General features: G+C 34.9%; 1 protein-coding gene across 3 annotated transcripts in view; it reads left to right on the top strand.

Moving 5' to 3' along the window:
- The window catches only part of FGFR1OP2 (FGFR1 oncogene partner 2), a 32,695-nt gene extending 12,634 nt beyond the window's left edge, over positions 1 to 20,061 (top strand). For 2 of the 3 annotated variants that reach the window (XM_007194872.2, XM_057557330.1), the window contains exons 2-7: positions 902 to 1,038; positions 3,198 to 3,315; positions 11,167 to 11,309; positions 13,676 to 13,789; positions 16,256 to 16,369; positions 18,038 to 20,061. In XM_007194872.2, the coding sequence (XP_007194934.1) occupies positions 904 to 1,038; positions 3,198 to 3,315; positions 11,167 to 11,309; positions 13,676 to 13,789; positions 16,256 to 16,369; positions 18,038 to 18,175 (762 nt within the window). In that variant the 5' untranslated portion in view covers positions 902 to 903 and the 3' untranslated portion in view covers positions 18,176 to 20,061. The remainder of the gene's footprint in view (positions 1 to 901; positions 1,039 to 3,197; positions 3,316 to 11,166; positions 11,310 to 13,675; positions 13,790 to 16,255; positions 16,370 to 18,037) is intronic. The other variant, XM_007194873.2, reaches the window with a different exon arrangement.
- Positions 20,062 to 20,315: the final 254 nt, after the last annotated feature.

The raw sequence follows: 20,315 nt of genomic DNA, 5'->3' as shown, positions 1-20,315 counted from the left end.
TCAGAAGGTTAAAGTTTTTGAGAGACATTATTTTAAGATTAAAATTTTGTTTTGAGGTCTCAGCATACCAGTTGAAGAAACTACAATAACTATTGGCTGCTTCATGTTTTGCCTCCTAATTTTTTGAGCTCCTTTTATGCATATTAATTATTGATTTTAACACCTCAAGTTTCCCATAATGGCCAGTGTTGTTCTAAGTTAAAACTTTCTTTGCCATTCACTAAGGAAAGTGCAAGAGTTAGGATTATAATGCAATTTTATATAAGAAGCCAAAGTTCCTCCAGAAGGAGGTTGACACTTGAGCATAGCATGACACATAGAGGCCACTTTGGCTGGTCAGTAGTGTGCATTTGTGAATAGTGTCTCAGGTCACCTGAGCAAGCAGAGGCTAGGAAGGGTCTATGGTCAGAGACCTGACAGTCATTGACTGCAGAATAAAGACTAATAAAGTGACATTTTTTACAAATGACAAGATTGGGATTGCCCTTATGAAGAGCACTATTTCTTTATAACGTAAAATGTATTCATTGGATGTGTACTTTTTTTCCCCGCTATAAATTCAGGGTGTTTTAAATACTTTCTGATTATGTCCGCAAATCATATATGTATGATCACACACACACACATATATATGTGTATATATATATATATATGTAATTATGTAATTATATATATTTATACACATTGTAATTTTTGAATATTATAAATTCACTTTTGAGTTTGTTCCTTAACAGAATCAAAGCCACAGGTGTTCTTAGATTTTTTTTCTTCTGAGACAGTGAGCAATCCAGTAACAAATGTAGCTTAAGCATATCTGTGTTAATGTGAAACTAAAATAAGATGCTATGCCAGCTTTGTTTTGAATCTTGATTTTCATTTTTAATTATACATATTCCTTTAGAAATGAGTTGCACAATTGAGAAGGCACTTGCTGATGCTAAAGCCCTTGTTGAAAGACTGAGAGATCACGACGATGCAGCAGAATCTCTGATTGAGCAAACCACAGCTCTCAACAAGCGAGTAGAAGCTATGAAGCAGGTTTGATGTTTTTCCTTGCTGATTCCATTTTAAAAAAGCAGTCATTGATATTTATGTGTTGCTTGAATTGTAAACTTCTGCTTAATTAGTATTTTATTATTTTTAATGTTCTCTAAAATTTAAAAGTAGCTTGACTTGTGTGTTTCAGTTTACTTTAGACTGAAATGTAATTTTGTCAAGTTCAGCTGGCATGTATATGTGTATATATTCAATATATATTCTAAAACATATAGACTTGAGAACTTTTATGACAGTGATGCACATTTGAGTTTGGAAAATATATGAATTTTTTAGGTCTAGATATATTTGACAAAGACCAGATAATATCTTTTACTATATAATTGACACATATTTTGCTCTGTCTCCTATTTTTATAATGTAGAAATATTTTTCTTTAGAAGAGTATTTAGGTGACACTATTCAACAATAAAATAGTTTTTGAAAATGATGCAAAGCAATATCTGGTTTCCAGCTTTTGCAGTTACTGCATTTGTACTTGCTACCTTATTTTTCATTTAATGCTGCCAGTTAAAGAAGAAAGAAAAAGGGCTTCACTTCTTGTTATCCTTACTGTTGTATGTAAGAACTTTCCAGTGAGCTACTATTTTAAGCCCTCTTTTGATAAAGAATTTCAACTCTAAGAATTATAAAATCTCTGATATTATGATGGAAATCACTGGAGGAAAATATATATTCATAGCTTACTCTCTAGAAATGCATCCCTTTTGTAAAAGGAAGCAACCCAGGGTTACCGCTTTTAACAAAGCTGCTGAAAATAGTGAAGGAAGTTTACTTATTTTGTTTTGCATCTTTGTTGCCCTAAACACATTACATACATCCCTGTCTACCTTGATTCATGCATTCCAGTGAGCATATATATCTGGTATTGAGTTGTAAAAAGGGGGTTTGACAACCAGAGTTAAGAACCGTACCATAAAGTTTACCCTTTTGAAGAGTGCAGTTCATTGGACCTTAGTATATTCACATGCTGTGCAACCATAATTACTGTCTAGTTTGAGAACACTTCATCACCCCAAAAGCCCATATCCATTAGCTGCTACTCCCTAGGTCTCCCTTTCCCTGGCCCCTGGAAACCGCAAATCTGTCCATCTCTACGGATTTGCCTATTTTAGACATTTCATATGAATGGAGTCATACAATATGTGGCTTTTTGTGACTGTTTTTTTAACGTAATGTTTTCAGGTTTCATCCATGTTGTAGCATGTATCAGTACTTCATTCCTTTTTATTGCTAAATAATATTCATTGTAAGGATACAGCACATTGTGTTTATCTGTTCATTGGTTGATGGACATTTGGATGGTTTCTATTTTTTGGCTATTATGTATAATACTGCTATGAATACTTGTGTGTAAGTTTCTATGTGGACATATGTTTTCAGTTTTCTTGGGTATATACCTAGTTCAGTTAGAATGGATGGGTCTTATAACTCTACGTTTAACTTTTAGAGCCTCGGCCTGACTGTTTTCCAAAGCAGGCACGTCATTTTACATTCCCATGAACCGTATATGAGAGCGATTTCTCCATATCCTCTCCAACACTTGTTATTACTTGCTTTTTGATTAAGCTCATCCTAGTGGTTGTGAAGTGGTATCTCCTTGTTACACTGAATTGTATTTCCTGAATGACTAATGATGTTAAGCATCTTTCATGTGTTTATTGGCCATTTGTGTATTTTCTTTAGAGAAATGTCTCTTCAAATCCTTTACCCATTTTTTTCCAGCTTTACTGAGAAATACTTGACATACAACATTGTGTAAGTTTAAGGTGTACAATATATATTGATATATGTATATATTGTGAAAAGATTACCTACCACAATGAGGTTAGTTAATACCTCCATCACCTCACATAATTACCGATGTGTGTGTGTGTGTGTGTGTATATACATTTAAGATGTATTCTCTTGGCAACTTCCAAGTATATAATACAGTATTGTTATCTCTAGACACCATGATGTACATTACATCCTCAGAACTTACTTGTTTGCCCGTTTTTAAATTGACTTATTTTTCCTTTTATTGTTGAGTTGTAAGGGTTCTTTATCAAATATACATATGTGTGTGTGTGTGTGTATATATATCAGATACATATTTTCAAATATTTTCTCTTACATTTTAATAAAAATCTTTTCATTAGTATCAAGAAGAAATTCAAGAACTTAATGAAGTTGCAAGACATCGGCCACGGTCCACATTAGTTATGGGAATCCAGCAAGAAAACAGACAAATCAGAGAACTGCAACAAGAGAACAAAGGCAAGCTATATTATCACTGTGTATAGCAAATCAAAAGAGAGCTCTAATCTGCAATTGTACTGTCAACTTGGGACCAATTAATATTTTTTAAAATGGCAAAATAGGGAATTCCCTGGTGGTCCAGCAGTTATGACTCCACACTTTCACTGCCGTGGCCCCGGGATCAGTACCTGGTTGGGGAACTAAGATTCTGCAACCTGTGCGGCGTGGTCAAAAAACAATAAATAAATAAAATAAAATGGGAAAATAGCCAGTTAAAGTTACTTTTTGACATTTCTAGTCCATTATGCCTAAATCGTACTTATTGCTCTTTTTTTTAAAACATCTTCATTGGAGTATAATTGCTTTACAATGTTGTGTTAGTTTCTGCTGTATAACAGTGAATCAGCTATATGTATACATATATCCCCATAGCCCCTCCCTTTTGCATCTCCCTCCCACCCCTCTAGGTGGTCACAAAGCACCAACCTGATCTCCCTGTACTATGCAGCTGCTTCCCACTGGATATCTGTTTTACATTTGGTAGTGTATATATGTCAATGCCACTCTCTCACTTCATCCCAGCTTCCCCTTCCCCTTCCCCATGTCCTCAAGTCCATCCTCTACGTCTGCGTCTTTATTCCCGTACTGCCCCTGGGTTCGTCAGAACCACTTTTATTTTTTTAGATTCCATACATCTGTGTTAGCATACGGTATTTGTTTTTCTCTTTCTGACTTACTTCACTCTGTGTGACAGACTCTAGGTCCATCCACCTCACTACAAATAACTCAAGTTTCGTTTCTTCTTATGGCTGAGTGATATTCCATTGTATATACGTGCCACATCTTCTTTATCTGTTCATCTGTCATTGGACACTGAGGTTGCTTCCATGTCCTGGCTGTTGTAAATAGTTCTGCAATGAACATTGTGGTTTATGACTCTTTTTGAATTATGGTTTTCTCAGGGTATATGCCCAGTAGTGGGATTGCTGGGTCGTATGGTAGTTCTATTTTTAGTTTTTTAAGGAAACGCCATACTGTTCTCCATAGTGGCTGTATCAATTTACATTCCCACCAACAGTGCAAGAGTGTTCCCTTTTCTCCACACCCTCTCCAGCATTTGTTGTTTGTAGATTTTTTGATGATGGCCATTCTGACCGGTGTGAGGTAACACATCATTGTAGTTTTGATTTGCATTTCTCTAATGATTAGTGATATTGAGCATCCTTTCATGTGTTTGTTGGCAATCTGTATGTCTTCTTTGGAGAAATGTCTGTTTAGGTCTTCCACCCATTTTTGGATTGGGTTGTTTGTTTTTTTCATATTGAGCTGCATGAGCTGCTTGTAAATTTTGGAGATTAATCCTTTGTCAGTTGCTTCATTTGCAAATATTTTCTCCCATTCTGAGGGTTGTCTTTTCATCTTGTTTATGGTTTCCTTTGCTGTGCAAAAGTTTTTAAGGTTCATTAGGTCCCATTTGTTTATTTTTGTTTTTATTTCCATTACTCTAGGAGGTGGGTCAAAAAGGATCTTGCTGTGATTTATGTCAGAGTGTTCTGCCTATGTTTTCCTCTAAGAGTTTGATAGTGTCTGGCCTTACATTTAGGTCTTTAATCCATTTTGAGTTTATTTTTGTGTATGCTGTTAGGGAGTATTCTAATTTCATTCTTTTACGTGTAGCTGTCCAGTTGCCCCAGCACCACTTATTGAAGAGACTGTCTTTTCTCCATTGTATATTCTTGCCTCCTTTATCAAAGATAAGGTGACCATATGTGCATGGGTTTACCTCTTGGCTTTCTATCCTGTTCCATTGATCTATATTTCTGTTTTTGTGCCAGTACCATACTGTCTTCATTACTGTAGCTTTGTAGTGTAGTCTGAAGTCTGGGTGCCTGATTCCTCCAGCTCCGTTTTTCTTTCTCAAGATTGCTTTGGCTATTTGGGGTCTTTTGTGTTTCCATAGAAATAGTGAAATTTTTTGTTCTAGTTCTGTGAAAAATGCCTTTGGTAGTTTGGTAGGGATTGCTTTGAATCTGTAGATAGCTTTGGGTAGTATGGTCATTTTCACAATGTTGATTCTTCCAATCCAGGAACATGGTATCTTTCCATCTGTTTGTATCATCTTTAATTTCTTTCATCAGTGTCTTATAGTTTTCTGCATGCAGGTCTTTTGTCTCCTTAGGTGGGTTTAGTCCTAGGTATTTTATTCTTTTTGTTGCAATGGTGAATGGGAGTGTTTCCTTAATTTCTGTTTCAGATTTTTCATCATTAGTGTATAGGAATGTTAGAGATTTCTGTGCATTAATTTTGTATCCTGCCACTTTACCACATTCATTGATTAGCTCTAGTAGTTTTCTGGTAGCATCTTTAGGATTCTCTATGTATAGTATCATGTCATCTGCAGACAGTGACAGTTTTACTTCTTTTCCGATTTGGATTCCTTTTTCTTGTCTGATTGCTGTAGCTAAAACTTGTAAAACTATGTTGAATAATAGTGGTGAGAGTGGGCAACATTGTCTTGTTCCTGCTCTTAGTGGAAATGGTTTCAGTTTTCACCACTGAGAACGATATTGGCTGTGGTTTTGTCATATATGGCCTTTATTATGTTGAGGTAGGTTCCCTCTATGCCTACTTTCTGGAGAGTTTTTATCATAAATGGGTGTTGAATTTTGTCGAAAGCTTTTTCTGCATCTATTGAGATGATCGTATGGTTTTTCTCCTTCAATTTGTTAATATGGTATATCACATTGATTTGCATATATTGAAGAATCCTTACATTCCTGGGATAAACCCCACTTGATCATGGTGTATTATCCTTTTGATGTGCTGTTGGATTCTGTTTGCTAGTATTTTGTTGAGGATTTTTGCATATGTGTTCATCAGTGATATTGGCCTATAGTTTTCTTTTTTTGTGACATCTTTGTCTGGCTTTGGTATCAGGGTGATGGTGGCCTCGTAGAATGAGTTTGGGAGTGTTCCCCCCTCTGTTATATTTTGGAAGAGTTTGAGAAGGATAGGTGTTAGCTCTTCTCTAAATGTTGGATAGAATTCGCCTGTGAAGCCATCTGGTCCTGGGCTTTTGTTTGTTGGAAGATTTTTGATCAGAGTTTCAATTTCAGTGCTTGTGATCGATCTGTTTATATTTTCTATTTCTTCCTGGTTCAGTCTCAGAAGGTTGTGCTTTTCTAAGAATTTGTCCATTTCTTCCAGGCTGTCCATTTTATTGGCATATAGTTGCTGGTAGTAATCTCTCATGATCCTTTGTATTTCTGCAGTGTCAGTTGTTACTTCTCCGTTTTCATTTCTAATTTTGTTGATTTGAGTCTTCTCCCTTTTTTTCTTGATGAGTCTGGCTAATGGTTTATCAATTTTGTTTACCTTCTTTAAGAACCAGCTTTTAGTTGTATTGATCTTTGCTATTGTTTCCTTCATTTCTTTTTCATTTATTTCTGATCTGATCTTTATGATTTCTTTCCTTCTGCTAACTTTGGGGGGGGGGTTTGTTCTTCCTTCTCTAATTGCTTTCGTTGTAAGGTTAGGTTGTTTATTTGAGATTTTTCTTGTTTCTTGAGGTAGGATTGTATTGCTGTAAACTTCCCTCTTAGAACTGGTTTTGCTGCATCCCATAGGTTTTTGGTCATCATATTTTCATTGTCATTTGTTTCTAGGTAATTTTTAATTTCCTCTTTGATTTCTTTAGGGATCTCTTGGTTATTTATAGCATATCGTTTTGCCCCCATGTGTTTGTATTTTTTACAGTTTTTTTCCTGTAATCAATATCTAGTCTAATAGTGTTATGGTCGGAAAAGATACTTGATATGACTTCAGTTTTCTTAGTTTTACCAAGGCTTGATTTGTGACCCTAGATACGGTCTGTCCTGGAGAATGTTCCATGAACACTTGAGAAGAATGTGTATTCTGTTGTTTTTGGATGGAATGTCCTATAAATATCAATTAAGTCCATCTTGTTTAATGTGTCATTTAAAGCTTGTGTTTCCTTATTTCTTTTCCTTTTGGATGATCTGTCCATTGGTGAAAGTGGGGTGTTAAAGTCCCCTACTATGATTGTGTTGCTGTCGATTTCCCCTTTTATGGCTGTTAGTATTTGCCTTATGTATTGAGGTGCTTCTATGTTGGGTGCATAAATATTTACAATTGTTATACCTTCCTCTTGGATCGATCCCTTGATCATTATATAGTGTCCTTCTTTGTCTCTTGTAATAGTCTTTATTTTAAAGTCTATTTTGTCTGATATGAGAATTGCTACTCCAGCTTTCTTTTGATTTCCATTTGCATGGAATATCTTTTTCCATCCCCTCAGTACACATCAGTCTGTATGTGTTCCTAGGTCTGAAGTGGGTCTCTTGTAGACAGCATATATACGGGTCTTGTTTTTTTATCCATTCTGCCAGTGTATGTCTTTTGGTTGCAGCATTTAATCCATTTACACTTAAGGTAATTATCGATATGTATGTTCCTATTACCATTTTCTTAATTGTTTTGGGTTTGTTATTGGAGGTCTTTTCCTTCTCTTGTGTTTCCTGCCTAGAGAAGTTCCTTTAGCATTTGTTGTAAAGCTGGTTTGGTGATGCTGAGTTCTCGTAGCTTTTGCTTGTCTGTAAAGGCTTTAAGTTCTCTGTCGAATCTGAATGAGATCCTTGCTGGGTAGAGTAATCTTGGTTGTAGGTTTTTCCCTTTCATCAGTTTAAATATGTCCTGCCACTCCCTTCTGGCTTGCAGGGTTTCTGCTGAAGGATCAGCTGTTAACCTTATGGGGATTCCCTTGTATGTTATTTGTTGCTTTTCCCTTGCTGCTTTTAATATTTTTTCTTTGCATTTAATTTCTGATGGCTTGATTAATATGTGTCCTGGCATGTTTCTTCTTGGATTTATCCTGTATGGGACTCTGCACTTCCTGGTCTTGATTGACTATTTCCTTTCCCATGTTAGGAATGTTTTCAGCTATAATCTCTTCAAATCTTTTCTCAGACCCTTTCTTTTTCTCTTCTTCTTCTGGACCCCTATAATTTGAATGTTGTTGTGTTTAATGTTGTCCCAGAGGTCTCTGAGATTGTCCTCAATTCTTTTCATTCTTTCTTCTTTATTCTGCTCTGCGGTAGTTATTTCCACTATTTTATTTTCCGGGTCACTTATCCGTTCTCCTGTCTCAGTTATTCTGCTATTGATTCCTTCCAGAGAATTTTTAATTTCATTTATTGTGTTGCTCATCATTGTTTGTTTGCTCTTTAGTTCTTCCAGGTCCTTGTTAAACATTTCTTGTATTTTCTCCATTCTATTTCCAAGATTTTGGATCGTCTTTACTATCATTACTCTGAATTCTCTTTCAGGTAGAGTGCCTATTTCCTCTTCATTTGTTTGGTCTGGTGGGTTCTTACCTTGCTTCTTCTTCTGCTGCATATTTCTCTGTCTTCTCATTTTGTTTAACTTACTGTGTTTGGGGTCTCCTTTTCGTAGGCTGAGGTTCATAGTTCCTGTCGTTTTTGTTGTCTGCCCCCAGTGGGTGAGGTTGGTTCAGTGGGTTGTGTAGGCTTCCTGGTGGAGGGGACTGGTGCCTGTGTTCTGGTGGGTGGGGCTGGATCTTATCTTTCTGGTGGGCAGGGCCATGTCTGGTGGTGTGTTTTGGGATGTCTGTGAACTTAGTATGATTTTAGGCAGCCTGTCTGCTAATAATGGTGGGTGTGTGTTCCTGTCTTGGTAGTTGTTTGGCGTGGGGTGTCCAGCACTGGAGCTTGCTGGCTGTTGGGTGGAGCTGGGTCTTAGCGTTGAGATGGAGATCTCTGGGAGAGCTCTTGCTGATTGATATTACGTGGGGCTGGGAGGTCTCTGGTGGTCCAGTGTCCTGAACTCAGCTCTCCCGCTTGACACCAGGCCCGAGCACCAAGACCCTGTCAACCACACGGCTGCTGTATTATTTAGGGTTCCACTAGGAAACAGCATGCTTAGCTGAGACTTTGAGGAAAAGGCAGTGAAGGCACTATTTCAGGAGTGTGGAAGGAAACAACAAGGAATGTTGAGGCACCCAAGGACTAGCAGCCATACCTACACATTTCCTGACTCACTCCGTCTTCAGTTCTTCTCCATTCTTGCTGCTATCACACATCTATTTTTTGTTTTTGCTGGGTCACTCGTCACTCTTTTTACAGTTGAATTTTATTAAATTGGAGAAATATTTTATCCTTTGCAGAGTCTCAGTTTCTCCATCCAGATGATGGAATGGATAATATCCTCTTCTCAGATTTGGATGAGGATTAAGATAGCATATTTTTAATGGAACTGACACTCTACATCTCCTCCCTTTTGTCAGCCAGTACTCTCAGTACTGAGTAATAAAACTTTTTTAGCTTAGCTGTGAAAGGCAGTTTCATTTGTGCTATGTAACTCAAGGGTGAAGGCAGAGGTGCACGGTGCTAGCCGGAAGCCAGGCAGAAGCCTGAAGTCAGATGGCTCCCATGTGAAGTCAGTTGGAGCCCACGCAGAACAAGAACCATAGACAGCTGAGGGCAAAAGCCTCTGATGTGGTGATTAAGAGGCGTGTGATCAAGGTAGCTCCCCAGATAGAGAGGATATTTATTTATTTATTTATTTATTTATTTATTTTTATTTTTTTAATAGCTACTTTATTTATTTATTTATTTTTGGCTGTGTTGGGTCTTCGTTTCGTGCGAGGGCTTTCTCTAGTTGCGGCAAGTGGGGGCCACTCTTCATCGCGGTGTGGGGGCCGCTCTTCATTGCGGTGCGCGGGCCTTTCACTATCGCGGCCCCTCCCGTTGCGGGGCACAGGCTCCAGGCACACAGGCTCAGTAGTTGTGGCTCACGGGCCCAGTTGCTCCACGGCATGTGGGATCTTCCCAGACCAGGGCTCGAACCCGTGTCCCCTGCATTAGCAGGCAGATTCTCAACCACTGCACCACCAGGGAAGCCCGAGAGGATATTTATTGCTCTTTATCCTGTCCTACATATGAATGTCTACCTTACTTGGATCTTAGACTCTCACCCTCAATATCCAGTTTGCACCATTGTCATTACCTATGAAATAACTGTCATTCTCTGCAGTCCCACCACTTTGGCCCAGAGCTTAGGTGTTCATAGTCTCTTGCCTGAACTGTCCTCATTGGTCTCCCTGATTTCAGTGTCTTTTCCCTCCAATCCATCTTCAACACAGGCATCAGATTGATTTTTCAAAAATATATCTGATCATGTTATTCTTCTGCTTAAGAACCTTCATTGTGTACTATTTCTTTATCCAGAGGCCTTCAAAGTCGACTCCAAGCTTTTTTTGTATTCTTCCCATACTTCTCTTCTCTATGAAACCTTTGCTCTTGTCACCCTGAACGATTTCCCGAACACACCATCCAGTTTCATGCCTCCCTGCTTAGAATGCCGTCATTTATTTTTCATTTCAAGGAATGCAAGTTGATCTCAGTACTATACTTCTGTGAAGCTTTCACCAATTTTTCCTCACAGACTTTCTATATGTATTTGGATGGAGCTCCACTCTACACTTATCACATTGTATTATAATTATTTATGTTTTGTTTTCTCCACTAGACTCTGAGCTTTATGGCCTTTTGGTATTCCTAATATAGAGCATGATCTGATACTTAATTCCTGTTCAGTAAATATTTGTTAAAATGATTTCTCAAAAAATGAGTTTAAAATGGTCATTTTGAGAACTAATAAAGGACTCCATTTGGTATCCTTTATTTCCATGTGGCTAGATTTTTGTACCTCATGTTTTCTTTTTAAAATACCCCTGTTATAAATTGCTTTTTTGATAAATGTAATGTGGAAGAGAATACTTTGTACATCCTGAACTCAAGTTTGAATAAAATATACTGTTGTTTTTGATAGAATTACGTACATCCCTGGAAGAACATCAGTCTGCTTTGGAACTTATAATGAGCAAGTATCGAGAGCAAATGTTTAGATTGCTAATGGCTAGCAAAAAAGATGATCCAGGGATAATAATGAAGTTAAAAGAGCAGCACACCAAGGTAATCCTTTCTGTAAATATAATTTGAAATAGAAAAGAAGGACAGTTGGTTAACTTGTGTTCAGATTTTTAAAAAAACAATGGAATCTTACTTACATGATATTGAATACTTCTCTTTTTGACATTTTCTTCTCCTTATTTTTGTCATGTTATGTGTCATTTTCTGTTTGATTTACTCTTCTAACTCCCATTCTTCCCTAGTAGCTTTAATATATATTAAAAAGTAAACTTTATTTGGGAAATAAAGGTAAGTCTTCTGTTCAATTCAAAATTATTTTTATAAGGTTATCTGCCTGTAAGAAATACTTCTTTTAATTTGTGTATTGATATCTCTTGCAAAAACGAAAATTAAATGCTTAAAACTTTTTGAAAAATCTGAAAACAGCTAAAGGTAGATTTGTTTTTCTTAAGACTATTTTCTGAATGAGGTTAATTCATCCAGACTATAGATACTCCTGATTATTAATGGAAGTGCCATGGTGGGGGGGAGAGGAAATATATATATCAAATATATGTATATATTTATATATATATAAAATATATTGCCTCCCCACCCCCTCCTCCATCACATATCACTTAATATCATTTCTAGAGACAGAGCTGAACTGGTTAGAAATTAGTGTTTTTCCTGCTGTTCGTCATACTCATTCTGATCCCTGTGTTTGCTAGCACCTGTTTTGAAAACAGGTAGAATAGTCCTTTTCTGTTTATGTTTTATTTTAAACTGATTTTTAACTGCTGGTGTGAAATAAAAATATTAGAATAGATTGTGACTACTAGGCCATTATCTGTATTGGATAATGGTGAACTAACTATTAGTCATAACTAATATTATTTAAGAAATATTCATATAACATTTTTATCTTTCTCGATTATTGAAACACTTTTTAGATTCCTTAAAATGTTATATTTCTTCCATCTTGGTGCTTGTAGGTATTTTTTAATTATGAATTCTATTAAAATTAAATACCTAGTGAATTGCTTTAATATGTAAATTCAACTCTACATATTAAGGAAGTTAGTAATAGACAGCTCTTGTGTCAAATAGTAAAATAATAAAAATAAATGTGGCTTTAATATTATCTAATTATGCTATTCATCTCCTATCCAAAAGGAAACCTTGGATAGTTAAATGGCAATCTTTTGACTATAAACTGTATCTATTGTTAATGAGATCATTATAAAAAATTTAATTTTAAATATATAATTTAAGAGGTCTTTTTAAGGTACAAATATGAACTGACTTAAAATTATTGGTAAGATAAGTATAATCTTGAGACATTCCAAAAGGCCCTTATGTTTAACAACTTAACAGATTTTTTAAGATCTAAAGAGAATGCTCTGGCAAACTAGTGCTTGAGAATAAGATACTGAAGCTAGCTAGTCTCTTGTGGTAGCAGCTATGTCAGAAGCAAATGTTTTCTAAAACACATTAGAGTTTACCACTCATCACAGCTGTTTTATTAATTAGCAAAGTTAAACATTTCTTAAGATAGCTGTAAATCATCCTTTTTCAATTATGTCAATTGAATTCTTCATCTAAGTGCTGATTCTTGCCTTCCATGAAATGACAGTTCAGTTACTTGTTATTAATTCTAACTAATACATATTAATGTTTGTGATTTTGATTTTTCCCAAAAAGGAGACACTTTGATTCAAACAGATATTTATTAACACTTGCACTGGCTTAGTTATTATTAATAATAAGATGAATGAATAAGTTTATTACTCTACCATAGAAGCTTTCAGTGTATTGGGAGATACAGACACAAACATGATTATCTAATATAAGGTAGGATGTGATGAATCCTAAAATAGAGATCTGAATTATTACTGGAATACTAGAGGAAGCAAGATTGGTTCTCATGAGGAGAATCTGGGAAAGTGGCAAGGAAAGGTAGCAAATCCATCTAAATCTAGCCTTGAATTAATTATTGGGGTCAACAGCAGAAGTGGGTGAGTAGAGAAACTTGTATGATAAGTATGAGCTTCCAAGATATGTTTAGGTACTAGTGCTCTGATATGCCTAAACACAAAAATAATTTTATAACACATTTAGGGGTAATAAAGTTACACGTAACGGCATTTTGGAGTAAGAGACCCTTTTGAGACTACTGTAACATAGAATTTTGTCCTCACCTAGAAGTTTTTGAGCACACATTTATTTAAAAACCAATAAAAAGTTTGAGGAGAACTCATTTTCATTCAAATACTCATTTTTACATTATTTTTGAACTGCTGCCTTTTTGGAAATCTTAAAAAAACAAACATTTCAAACAGTTGGCTAACACGCATGAACTAACACTCATTCAGTTTTTAAATTACGGATATTATCCGTATTAACATTATAATGACTCTGTACTACAGATTGACATGGTGCATCGTAACAACTCCGAAGGATTCTTCCTTGATGCATCTCGACACATCCTTGAAGCACCTCAACATGGACTGCAGAGGAGGCACTTGGAAGCAAATCAGAATGTACACTAAATAAAACAGTCAGCTTTTGGGGTGTGGATGGAAGGGGGGGGTCCATTTAAAAAGTTCTTTTACATTGAATTCTCCTCCCAAATTAAATCAGCAAATAAATGAAATTGCTTTTAAAAACGCTGTGCTTTTCATAGCCTTGCAAAAATACTCAGTATAGAAACTTTAAGTCTGTCATCAGTTCTCTGTGTATTGTATTATACATAGCCTGTTAGATAATTGCAGGCTTTAAAGTTTCTTTGGGCCAGACTTTCATGTTATTGTTCTTGTTAGCTATAGATGCAAAATTTTAGTAAGCTTCAAACGGTCATCCTCTTGCTGGACATCAAAGATGTTTTCTTGGTAATAATTTTAATCTGATTTTCTAAAAATTTTGTTCAATTAAACTGTTAAATGAACTGTTTTAATTCAGATTTTCGATAGTTTTAGTCCTTTAGTTTGAGTTCACAATAAAATAAAATTGCTTTTGTTTAGGTGTTATTAAGTATAGTAGTACCCTCTCCATTGTGTCTATTGTGTTTTAACTGCCTTTTTTTCTTGAAAGGCATTTCAAGACAGTGCAGGGTTTATGTTGCTAGCACTTCTTGCCTTTAAGACAGTTTTGAAAGCACAGGTCTTGCCTTGTGCCTATTAAGAGATCTGTGACACTTCCCTGAAGATTTTATTGTAATAAGTGAACCATCCAGGAACCAGACCTATAAAAATACACTTCTGCTTGAAGTATTGGGGTTTTTTTCTTACGATGATTTTATTAAAACAGACTGTCCTGAAAAAATTAGTTTCTTGTTTTCTTTTGTTTTAAAGGCAAGTAATTATCTGCTTCCTTGTAGTTGTTTAACCTAGGTCAGTGCCATAAGACACCAAATCATAAACTGAGAAAGCTGTTGGTATTCAAAATTTTTACTCATTACCCTTATTCAGTTTGCTGCTGCAGTTATCTATACTTAACTTGCTTTTAAACATTAGGCTCCCTTTACAGTGGGAGGGATTGTCATCATTTTTTTTAAACTACTACAGAATATGACAGATGTTTGTCTTGATATCATTCTTGCTATCATAATTTAATCCAGAGCTGTCCAATAGAACTTTCTGCAATGATGGAACTGTCCTTTATCTATGCTGTTCAATATGGAAGCCACCAGCCACATGTGGCTATTAAGTACTTGATGTGTGACTAGTGCAACTGAGGGGCTGAATTGTTAATTTCTTAAAATTGTATTTGACTTCAGGTAACTTAAATTTAAATAGTGCCATACTGGACAGCGTAATCTTTTATTTTGCCTTCTTCCTGCGTACTAGCTTTGTATAGATTGTGTTAAAATAATGTAAGGATCTGTATATTTGTTGGTTAAGAAGATATTAAATGTGTGGTTTGCTAAAGATATTTCTATTTGTTCTCTATTACATTCCTTCCATAGTTTACTAGTTTTGTAGGTTTTGGGGGGTCTCGTTCAAATCCTTTTTACAAACAGAGTATATACAACTATATAAGAAACTTAATGTTTATTTGGGGAGCTATTAACTTTTATATTTAAGTTTTGTCCTTAGTATAACAAAATGACCCTCAATTGCTAGTGAACAATGGTCTATTTAAAAAAGTCATGGTCATTTAAAAAAGTATTATTCTCATGTTTCTGTTGATTATCAACCTTTTGTCTGTCTGTTTCATTGACTGTAAGCTCCTTGAAATCAGGGAACATTTCTTAACAGGCTTCATATTCCTGTCGCCTAGCACAGTGCCTGGCTCATCATAGGTGTGCAAAAAAGAATAAGAGAGTGAGATTGGAAGAAATTTATGCTACTTGCTGTGCCAAACAAATGTGGATGTCTATTTTATACTAAAATTATATTTTGAACAGTTTGCACAGAAGGCCATTTAATATTAAATACTTAAAAGCAGAACTCTGTTCATTTTACTCAATACGTATTATCTATTATGTACCTAATGTTAAATAATAGACAGATATAAGCAATATACAGTTCCTGCTCTCAATGAGGAATATAATCTAGAAAAGCTTCTGGATTGAATTGAGATGAATTTTTAGGCATGGAAAATACAGAAAATATTTTTAAATCATGAAGACTTCAGGGAGGAAAAGAGATTGAATGCTTATCTTTCCCATTACTTTGGTCAATGGGGTATGTAGGTGCAGAAAAAAGTTGCTGATCATTTGTGGTGAGAGGACAGTGAAATGAGTATTTTTCCTGTTTGTGGGTTTAGATATATTGTGCTGCTTATCCTTAATCCTAGTCCTAACAGAAATCTGACTTCAAAAGCACATTCATGGTCAGTCAACTTTCTTGTAAATATCTGTTTGATGTATTACATTTATGTTAAATGGCAATGTAAAGATATTACATTCATATTAAGTGGCAATGCAGATTTTATAAAAAGGGGAGGATCCAAAAATTTTAAAAAAGTATATCACTGATTCACAACTTCCATCTCTTTTTTTTCAGGAATTACAAGCACATGTTGACCAGATAACTGAAATGGCAGCAGTAATGAGGAAAGCCATTGAAATTGACGAGCAACAGGGTTGCAAGGAACAGGAACGAATATTTCAACTTGAGGTAAGTTTTAAATTGCACATGTAGGTGAAAACTGTCCATACAAAGATTTATGCCAGAAAATATATCCCACTTTAAAATATATACCTTCTGGGGACTTGCCTGGCAGTCTAGTGGTTCAGACTTCACCTTCCATGCCGGGGGTGCGGGTTTGATCCCTGGTCAGGGAGCTAAGATCCCACATGCCTTGTGGCCAAAAGAACCAAAACATAAAAAAACAGAAGCAATATTGTAACAAATTCAATAAAGGCTTTAAAAATGGTCCCCAAAAAATCTTTAAAAAAAATACATATATATATGTATATATATACACACACACTTTCTGGGATACTAGTAATGTTCTTTTTCCTAATCTGGATACTGGTTATATGGGTGTATAATGCAAGACCATTTATATAGTAATGCAAGAGTCTAGGATCAATAGTAAACTTAGACCAGTAATTGAGAAAATGGATTTTTTTTTTTGATCCTGGGTCTCTTCTGTTATTAGGTGAATATACTTCTTCAGCTTAGTAATTTTTTTAATATCTTTATTTTATTAGAGATCACAGTGATGCAGGGAGAAATGTTTTCAGTCCACAAATCATATTCTTTGGCCACTTGTATTTTTCTGGGGAGTATAAAAGCTTTTATCTCATCTGTCCTTTATTTTGTGGTAGCAAAAAGCACAAGTCATTGTTGAATAACTGAAATCAGTAGAGTACACCTTTATACTTTTAAAACCTTTATTTTGAAATCATGGTGGAGAAATTGGTTATAGAGGGCCAAAAATGATTTCTCTAAGTATACAAAGTTCTCTCATTCTTTGTAACAAAGGTAAGCAAACTTTTTCAGTAAAAGGCCAGATAGTAAATCTTTTAAGCTTTGCAAACAGGCGATCTCTGTTGTAGCTACTCACCTCTGGCATTGTAATGAAAAAGCAGCTATACACACAAAAAATAAGATTGGACTCAACTGTGTTCCAGTAAAGTTTAATTTACAATAACAGGCCTCAAGCCAGGCCATAGTTTGCTGATCTCTGCTTTATACCATTGAAACTTAGAAAGTAAGACCAAAGACAAAGCAGTAGAGAATAAATTATGAGAGTTATTTTTAAATGTCTAAAAATTTCTTGCAGTAACTAATCTAGAAGAAGAAGGCAAAGTTGTTTACCAGTGCTAGATTTGGTCACTTAACTTTCCTTCTTAAAAAATATCACAATCTATTCAGCCAGCCCTGCTGCTGTTAAATTCCAGTGAGGGATAGCATTCCATGCTATCATGGGAAATAATAAAATTACTAAAGTACTGAGACCTTTTAGCCCCAGGGTATTATTCAGACTTTCTGAGTTTACACAAATATAAATCTAGGTGTTATTTTCTTACTGTGATTTTCTATACTGTGATTATAAAATAAGGCTGTTTCTGAGGTTCTGTCTACAGTTACAGCTGCATAAATAAAAAGGCTTTTCAGTGGTGGAAGACATTGAATACATGATTCCTACCTCTTTAAAAAAGTGTTCTCTGGATTCAAGTTGTCAACTTCAGCTGCATATATCATTTAATACATTTCTGCCAATTACAGTACTTGCTTTTTATTTATCATACCTTCATATGTTTGGCTTTTCTTAAGATGTTTGTACTCTTGTAGCCAGCTTGGTGACTGCTTCTTTGTTTTTGTGCTTTCTTATAGCAAGAAAATAAAGGCTTGAGAGAGATCCTTCAAATAACTCGAGAATCATTTTTGAATCTTAGAAAAGATGATGTGTCGGAAAGTACATCTTTGTCAGCATTAGTGACCAATAGTGATCTGAGTCTGAGGAAGAGCTGAAGAGCTTTTAAGTCTGTGAATGAATTAACAGAAAAATCCATCTCAAGCTGCCCTTTGTTTTATTTTTTTATAATACGTACAGTGCGCTGGCAATGACATTTTTAAAAGATAGCAACAAGAAAATGCATAGTTAATGGTCGTAGATGTTATTCCAAACTATAATTGAAAAATAGAAGCTAAGCCTTTGTTAATTGGTGAACAAGTTAAAGATTTTCACAGTGACTGCTGAATGTATCAAGAGCTTTCAGCAGTGCTGTTGGCTTTCTGGTTGACACTTGGATAAACATGAATATCCCAACAAATGTCTGGGAATTAATAGAAACATCCCAATTTTAAAATACAAATTTTGCCACAGTATTGTGAATGGAAAATCATCATACTAAATTATATCCTCCCTATATGGTGAAAGCTAACAAATAGCTTATGTACCATGAGACTTCAGCTTTAATGATTGCCTATCTACCTTCTCATTAATTTAAATTTTTGTCAAAGAAAGTTCAGTTTGAAAGACTTAGGAATGTTTTATATGCACCATAACTAAAAGAGGTAATTTAATTTTAGCTAATTTATCCTAATACTGAGCTAACAATTGTCCATGATTTGCTTAAGTATATGAAATATTTCAGGGATGAAAGAGAAGGAATACTACTTTCTAAGAAAGAAGAGCTTATAAGAGACATATTTAGTAGGTTAAACTACTTCTTTGAAAGAATAAGTTTTGGTTCTAATCAGTAATGAAGATGAGATTTTTCTCTTCTCTGGTTGATCTTTAAGGATATTATGTAGCTCATTTAGCTAACAGTTGAAATGTTTGATATAGCAAGATAAGTATGGTAATTTCAAAGTAAATTGGGAATTCCTCTGCCTCAAAACCTTTTTTTTTTCTTAAGTAATTACGCTTAAGACATATAGAAACAGTTAAAATTTAAAAAAAATTTTTTTCTAGATCTATTCTTAAGTTCCATCTGGTTCTCATAACCTATAAGATGTTTCTTGTAACCTTTCAGTCAAAGGGCTGGGGGGTGGTGAGGGGGAAATCTGGATTTATAAGTATTTGTTTTATTTTTTACAGAATATATATCCAGTATATAAATTTTTAAAAGCTGCTAGAAATAGAAATGTGCTTTAACATCAGTTGAAATCTAAATATTTCATATTCTGTCATGATTATAGAAGAAAAGGTAAGAGTGTCAAATATGATTATTAAATATACCATACTCATTTATATTAAACATATATTAAAAATAGCACAATAGAAAATTCTACTTTGGAGTATATAATTTGTTAAAGTAATATTTACATGGTAACTTTTATGTATAATTTCATATATTGGTAAAATTCAAAACTACTTTTCACTTTGGAAATTTTTATCTTAAGTTTGGGGTAAGTGGGGTTGATGGGACTGACTGAAATAGAAAAGGGCTAATGGCCCAAACATTAAATAGATTTCTTTTCTCATTCAGAGGCCTTAATTGTTATTTGATAAACAAGTGACAGTTTTTATCTTTAAACTTTCTATTGGTTTTGGGGAAAATATCCTTTAATTTGATGGCACATTCATTCATAGAGTTTTTATCCCAAGTCAGAATTGAAATAAGCTACACAATTGAGAGTAAATCTGAGGCAATTCATTGGGGCAGCTCTATTATAAAACATTACTTGATAAATAATTATTTTTGTAAACAAATAAGTTGAGTTAATTTATTCTTCGTCTTCTTACTTGGATATTATTTTAAGAACTTGGTGTTTAAAGACATTTATGTTATTATATAGCAACTGTGTTCTATCCCATACTTTTTTTTTTTAAGCAGAACCTTAAATTTATGTCTGAGAATATGTACTACTAGGAACCTATTTTATCAATAAAGATGAGCGATTAAAATTGGTATGGTCTCCAAGTTAATTTGAAAACAATGCTTACATTTATTCTTCCATATAGTTTATTTTTAGGGCTTTTTATTTATTTTTTTCTTACCACAAACTTAGTACTTAGCAACAACTTCTATCTGTATTTCTTAGGAATTGGCCAGCAACTTATTGCTAACTCGGCAGACCTTTTGATCATCTGTGGTGGGTTTAATAGTGTCCCCCAGAAGTATGCCCAGGTCCTAACCTGTTGTACGTGTGACTGAGAGCATAT

Source organism: Balaenoptera acutorostrata, chromosome 11 (genome assembly GCF_949987535.1).
Source record: "Balaenoptera acutorostrata chromosome 11, mBalAcu1.1, whole genome shotgun sequence".
Lineage (NCBI taxonomy): Eukaryota > Metazoa > Chordata > Mammalia > Artiodactyla > Balaenopteridae > Balaenoptera > Balaenoptera acutorostrata.
This window is presented reverse-complemented; position numbering and strand designations above follow the sequence as displayed.